Source organism: Oncorhynchus keta, chromosome 5 (assembly GCF_023373465.1).
Source record: "Oncorhynchus keta strain PuntledgeMale-10-30-2019 chromosome 5, Oket_V2, whole genome shotgun sequence".
Taxonomy (NCBI): domain Eukaryota; kingdom Metazoa; phylum Chordata; class Actinopteri; order Salmoniformes; family Salmonidae; genus Oncorhynchus; species Oncorhynchus keta.
In genome coordinates this window covers 6615653-6622531 of record NC_068425.1, presented here as the reverse complement: position 1 = coordinate 6622531, position 6879 = coordinate 6615653, and the positions used below count along the sequence as shown (strand labels likewise).

The 6879-nt window shown below is 43.2% G+C and overlaps 1 protein-coding gene across 1 annotated transcript; it reads left to right on the top strand.

Annotated features, from left to right (window-relative positions):
- Positions 1–1516: 1516 nt before the first annotated feature.
- myl4 (myosin, light chain 4, alkali; atrial, embryonic) lies at positions 1517–5197 on the top strand. Its single transcript, XM_035771494.1, has 7 exons — positions 1517–1679; positions 2764–2791; positions 2936–3085; positions 3417–3590; positions 4711–4788; positions 4875–4911; positions 5047–5197. Exons 1-6 carry the CDS (start codon positions 1572–1574, stop codon positions 4901–4903), a joined length of 567 nt encoding a protein of 188 aa, XP_035627387.1. The 5' UTR covers positions 1517–1571; the 3' UTR covers positions 4904–4911; positions 5047–5197.
- The last annotated feature ends 1682 nt before the right edge of the window (positions 5198–6879 follow it).

Here is a 6879-nt window from a genome sequence, read left to right as displayed (position 1 = left end):
GGGTCTTAAGTTTATTGTCTCTTTATCTTTTTTGTTCCCGACCTGTGCTGGTGACATACTTTCTCTCTTTCTTTCTCTCTCCACCCCAGGGACTATAAGGGCATGGCCAATCAGGCTATGATTTCTATCTCTCCCTGTCTGATCATGCCTAGAATAATGCCTTCCAATTATTTTTTGGAACTTAAGCTTATCAATCAATGTATTTATAAAGCCAGCAAATGTCACACAGTGTTTCCAGAGAATCCAAATCTACTACCAATATGCATATTTTAGCAACTGGGCCTGAGTAGCAGGCAGTTTACTCTGGACACGCTTTTCATCCAAACGTGAAAATGCTGCCGCCTATCCCTAACAGGTTTAAGGTATAGACCGAGTCTGCGTCTCTCACTGATGCAGGTGGCCAGCCTGCTGCAGGCTCCTCTTGTTAAACTGTATTGGGGTTTTTAGGGTGTATTGGGTGTTTTAAACTGTAACACCTTGGGCGTTTTAGGCCACCAGGCAGAGGTTAACAAAGCATCTGAGGGCAGTGGTTGGTTTTCACAGCGCATAACACTGTGAAATACAGTACGTTACAGGAGTCAAAATATTTACTGTGTATGTACAGTAACTAGAGTTTAGATCATTCACATTTTTATGGTTCAGTGCCTACCAGGCCAAGACCTCAGTAAGTTCATTCTAGTTCCATGAGCACACTAATGGCCAGACCACCCCTTCCCTCATCCTCAGTGTCTCCCTCCTCCTTCCTTAGTCAGCTGTTCAGACACTGCATCTGCCCTCCAACAATTCTTCCCCCTCTCCAACCCCAAATAGTCCCATCAGGACTCTCCCTCCCTGTCTCTCTCTCTCTCTTACTCTCTTGCTCTCTCTTTCTCTCCTTTGGGAGTTGTGGGCAACTAAGTTAAGAGAGGAAGATAGTTTAAACTCCCTTGAGTAATGTCCTGCTTCTCTAATTGTAGTTAAGCCACTGCCCCTCCATACCCACTAAGAGGAAATTATACTTATCACTCACCTTAACCCTTTACTGGCGACATGTCACAACTGATGTGCTAAATAGTTAAGCGTCGACTGGGACCTGAATACTGATCATATTTGCCATTATGAGAGAGAGAACCCTGATGAGGTACTTGTAGCTGTCTTTTATATAACTAGGCAAGTCAGTTAAGAACAAATTCTTATTTACAATGACGGCCTACCCCGGCCAAACCCTAACAACACTGGGCCAATTGTGCGTCACCCCATGGGACTCCCAATCACAGCCGGTTGTGATACAGCCTGGAATCAAACCAGGGTCTGTAGTGACACCTCTAGCACTGAGATGCCATGCCGTAGACCGCTGAGCCACTCGGGAGCCCGTGTAGGTGACCACATAGATGAAGTCTTGTGAAGTTCTATCCTTAAGACTGTCTTTTTACCCTTATATAGAATGTGATCCTGGCTCCTGGGGGCTAAGCCAACCCCTCTGTCTCAGTGGGGACCCCCAAGCTGGGTATATAACTCTTCCAGAGATGGTCCTCTCTCAGCCTCCACCTCAATACACACGGTCTCACTCACACACTTTCCCATCCAGGACAATGGCCCCAAAGAAGCCCGAGCCGAAGAAGGAGGTGGCAAAATCGACCCCACCGGCTCCGGAGTCAGAGAAGCCCAAGGAGCCCGAATTCGATCCCAAAAGCATTGCGGTGAGTGTCCAACTCGTAGCTCTAGAATGTATGTTGTAATTCTACAGTCTAAACTCTCTGTGAGTCTTTGCTGTCATCTCCTCTCATCCACCTGTGCTAGTAGTAGAATTTATGACAGTAAACATGAGAGAAGAGGATGCTATCCTTAGTTGACGAGTTAGAGATGTGTTAGTTATACAGGGAAGTCTGTCAAAAGTTGAGGAATTTTCCTAGTGAAAAAAAACATTGTTGTATTAGTTGGCAAAGTTCTGTTGGCAAAATGTCTTGGCGTGGCTGTCCTCTGCAAATGGATGTGACATTTTCAATAATGTAATAACCTTTCAGGTTAGTTATGTTCAGATCATTAAACCGTCTCTGCTTGGTACAGTAATTGTTGAAGATAACATCTGAATGAGATTATGTTGGAGGTAAATCAAAGTATATTATAAGCGTTCCTCATCAATGACATATTCTTTTTTTTTCATTTTCTGTTCCTTTGGCCTTGGCAACTGGCATTCACCGTACGATCAAAGACTTGTTGGCGTAGTGGCACACATCTGACAAAACTTTCCAGCGACTGGATCAAGCAAACAGTTCCTAGAACTGTTTTATGTTCCCAACAAGCTCTTTCAATGGAAAAATAACATTTCAACCCATAACTGTTCCTCGTCAGGTTGTTTTTCTCGGGGATGATAAAACAAACAAATTGGGCTGGTATTTGGTGCCAGAGAGGTTCCACACCCGGATTCATCTGCATTCTTCTGTCTCTCTGGGGTTCTAGAACAGCCTTTCTAGCGGGTCCCCAGTCGGAACTTTGCATTCCTATTGTCTGTGTTGGCCACGGGGACAGTGGAGGAGAATTAGGTTTCACACAAAGCCCACCATCTTGAAACTAGGGGGCCCTGTTACTCTTAGAGACACAAACGTGGTGTCCACAGCTGACCTCGGGGGTTTTCAAAGAACTCCCACCATGTCATATACATAGGATGCGCCTCGGATGCACCTCATCCTCCACAATACAATTGCTAAATGTGCTTCCAATGATGAGCTGGGCAAAATCAGTAGCAATATTCCCACTATTGAAGTGTTCTTTTTTCTATTTCAGATGGAGTTCACTGCAGACCAAATTGATGGTAAACTGGTCTTCCTTTAAAGAATCCAACATCTTTTGATGTCAATTTGACTATATGTTATGGGGAAAGTTTATTGGATGACCTGACCTGTTGATGACCTACTAGTTTCCCCAGCTAACCCTGGTCATCTGTGTTCTTCCCCAGAGTTCAAAGAGGCCTTCATGCTTTTCGACAGGACCCCCAAAAGCGAGATGAAGATCTCTTACGCCCAGTGTGGTGATGTGATGAGGGCGCTGGGCCAGAACCCCTCCAACGAAGAGGTCATGAGAGTCCTAGGGACACCCAAGCCACAGGGTCAGTGGGCACACCAGTATTCTATAGACATTGTAAAGTAGTAGTTGGTTACATGTTCACACAGACATAGACATCAATAATTTGCTCTGCAAGTGTATCCACCAGGAGCAACACTTTAACTGACGGCATCACAGTTTGTAGACATATCTGCCTTTTGACAATGACTCCAGCCTTTGAACCTGTGCATGGCCACACCATTGCTTAAGTCGCCATCTTTCTCCTACTTTACGTTCTCTTTATTCGCCTTGAGCTCTGTAGAGGCTTGTATGCTGATGGGTTGATTTGGTTTCATCGGAAGTAACTCCTTCCCTTGCTCACCGTGCCACTATAGAAATGAACATGAAGCTGATCGGCTTCGAGACCTTCCTACCAATGTTCCAGCACATCTCCAAGTCCAAGAACCGGGGTACCTTTGAGGACTTTGTGGAAGGACTGCGTGTCTTTGACAAGGAGGGCAACGGCACCGTCATGGGCGCCGAGCTGCGTCTTGCACTCGCCACTCTTGGTTAGTGCCCATGTTCTATGTAGCTATAATCTCATGTTTATGATGTGATTATAGATGTGTAATGAAAGTCACGCAGTCGGAGTGTTTTCAACTTACATATTTGGCACACTTTTGCATACATTATTATAACGTATAATGTTTATTTATACAGTCATTTGTGTTCAACGTGTTCTCACCTGGGATTTGGACACAAACTCTTGGTTCACGGCATTCAGATCTTCTTGCTATGCCACCATGTCTGTGTCAATGACCGATTTCACCTGTATTCCTACACGTTGGACTTCAAAGTAAATCTCAGCTTTGTTAAAAAATACACTCAAGAAAAACTATTCTATTCATCATAGTGATTGAGGAGGAGCATTACAACAGAATAATATGGTGCACCAACATTAGACTATACAGAAAAACATCAAATTGCTGCACTTCTGAGCATGTTACAGACTTTGTGGCACAGGAGAAAGATCAGTGTAACCTAAATCCAGATGTTGTGATTTCAAATCCCAGGTGGGGTCATACTGAAAAGTCAGTACAAAGTAATCATGTGAAAGGATTGTAATTGGTCAAAGACTTTTACACTACTTTTGCTGAACAGCATACCACTTACCTTAAGACCCCTACATTATTTAATTACATCCCTTACAAAAACATGTGAAATAGCTGTTTTCACATGTTGAGCTGAAATATGAAAGCAAAAGAGACACATCTGAGGTCAGATGTTCACATGTGAAACCATATGTTCACATGTATTAAATGTGGAGTTTACATATTAACACTACATTTTCACATTAGAGATTTTCACATTTGAAAACATTCACATTTGAAAATCTAATTTGCAGTTTTACATGTAGTTCCACGGTACCACATGTTGAAAATGGTACCACATGTTGAAGCCACATGTTGAACATGGTACCATTCTCATGTTGTCACATTTATTTCACATGAGATTATGTTTTCACATGTAGTTTTATCTTCACATAAGATCACGTGATATCATGTAATTACATGAGATCACATGTGAAACACATTAGGATCAAATGTGTTTTTTTCCGTAAGGTTTGTCTCTATGGGGAGTCTTTAACATCATTTGAAAATGTCTCACACCCCTCCGTTACACCGGCAGGAGAGAAGATGACAGAGAAAGAGATAGAGGTAGTGATGGAAGGACAAGAGGACAGCAATGGCTGCATTAACTACCAAGGTGACTACTTCATGCAGTGTGCTGAGGAAATGTACTGGTTCCCACCTATAGTTAATACATTCTCTGTTTCTATCTCTCTATTTCAGCCTTTGTGAAACACATCATGACTGGGTGAATGATCAAGTGAGTACAGCATTTTAACTGTGGAGTACATGACCTTTTTGTCTGCACCCTGAGTCGCGCATCAAACTGATGCTGTATGTTCAAACTGATGATGTAATGAAAGTGAAATGACAGGTGTCTCTCTCTCTGTTGCAGAATTCAAGATGTCGCTGACCTGAATCTCTCTTTTATTCCTTCTCCTCTTTTGTTCAAATCTTTGTCCTCAGTGTGTGTGACCGATTCTGTCTGTGTCAGTGCATGTGGGTGTGTGTCACAACGTTTCGATAATGGAAATAAAAGTTAAATCTCAAACATCTAGGTCCAAAGCAATGTTCTTCTTCATATCCATGGTGTGGTTGCGTGACTGTTTCGAAGTGACAATATTGAGGGATTGGTAACTATTTTCAAAATGGCGTGGACTTCATCTGAAATAGGAGCACTGTTGTAGCGCTCGTCATATGAAGTAGATGAAGACCAAGGTGCAGCGTGGTAAGCGTTCATGATATTTAAATCAAACTGAACACTGAAACAAAATAACAAAGTGGACCAAAACGAAACAGATCTGTCAGGTGCAATCACAAAACAGAAAGCAACTAAACCCACAACAACCCTGTGGGGAAAAGCTACCTAAGTATGGTTCCCAATCAGAGACAGCGATAGACAGTTGTCCCTGATTGAGAACCATACAAAGAAATGCAAAAACATAGAAAAAAAGAACATAGAATGCCCACCCAAATCACACCCTGACCAATCCAAAATAGAGACATAAAAAGCTCTAAGGTCAGGGCGTGACAACTGTGTAATCCCCTAAAGTGGGGGAGATCCTCTCCTTCTTTGGTGGTCCCATTGAAATCCATTACGGGTCTCTGGTGCATTCTTAGGTTTCACATGTCAAAAGCCTGCGTCTGTCACGTATGCATATTTAGACTCGCTAATGGGGCAATGACATGTGATAACATTCCAAACAGGTGAGTGACAACAGTGCTTCTGTTTGTTAACTACATATCTGTGAGGGTTGAGGGTTTAGAGGGAGGGGGAGCAAGTTGTGAAACGTGCATATTCTTGCATGTACAGCACATTATGTTGCTAAGTAGCTGTTTTCTACTGGTAGAACATTAAATAGAAACAGCCTTGTATCTGTATCAATTCAGTCACATCAGAATGCCCATGTATTAGCATCATATGTTCAGGGATCTAATTTAACCTCAAGCACAATTCATAATACTGAATCCATAAACCAAAATTATTATTGCCTCAATGGTAATGTGAACTGGCACCAGAACAGTTGTATGCTGTAGCTACTGTAAGTCAATAATTGGAAAATCCCTAGCTTTGCTGGTGAGATGGACTGATTCGGAGGCTTGAGAGGATCTGACCGTATACACAGACGATGAGACAACTGTTAAGAACTCTCCTATTTAGTGAGCGATGCCAGAGCCATTGGGTGCAGCTGCTGTTGACGTACGCTGGAACTTATGGACTGTTGTACCGACCGACTTAACACTGAGGTTTGAGGACGCCCAGCCCTGCAGATGAAGAATCATAAAAGCTAACCCACCCGTCCTCTACCCCAATATTTACATTTACATTTAAGTCATTTAGCAGACGCTCTTATCCAGAGCGACTTACAAATTGGTGCATTCACCTTATGACATCCAGTGGAACAGCCACTTTACAATAGTGCATCTAAATCTTTTAAGGGGGGGGGGGTGAGAAGGATTACTTTATCCTATCCTAGGTATTCCTTAAAGAGGTGGGGTTTCAGGTGTCTCCGGAAGGTGGTGATTGACTCCGCTGTCCTGGCGTCGTGAGGGAGTTTGTTCCACCATTGGGGGGCCAGAGTAGCGAACAGTTTTGACTGGGCTGAGCGGGAACTGTACTTCCTCAGTGGTAGGGAGGCGAGCAGGCCAGAGGTGGATGAACGCAGTGCCCTTGTTTGTACAAGTACACACACACAATATGTACAAGTACACACACACACACACACAC

Bases quoted from the DNA above. Each gene is read 5' to 3' on its own strand.
- myl4 (XM_035771494.1), top strand. From the start codon at position 1,572: ATGGCCCCAAAGAAGCCCGAGCCGAAGAAGGAGGTGGCAAAATCGACC. The intron at 1,680-2,763 runs GTGAGTGTCCAA...TTTCTATTTCAG, and splicing joins TCGATCCCAAAAGCATTGCG to ATGGAGTTCACTGCAGACCA. The intron at 2,792-2,935 runs GTAAACTGGTCT...GTTCTTCCCCAG, and splicing joins CACTGCAGACCAAATTGATG to AGTTCAAAGAGGCCTTCATG.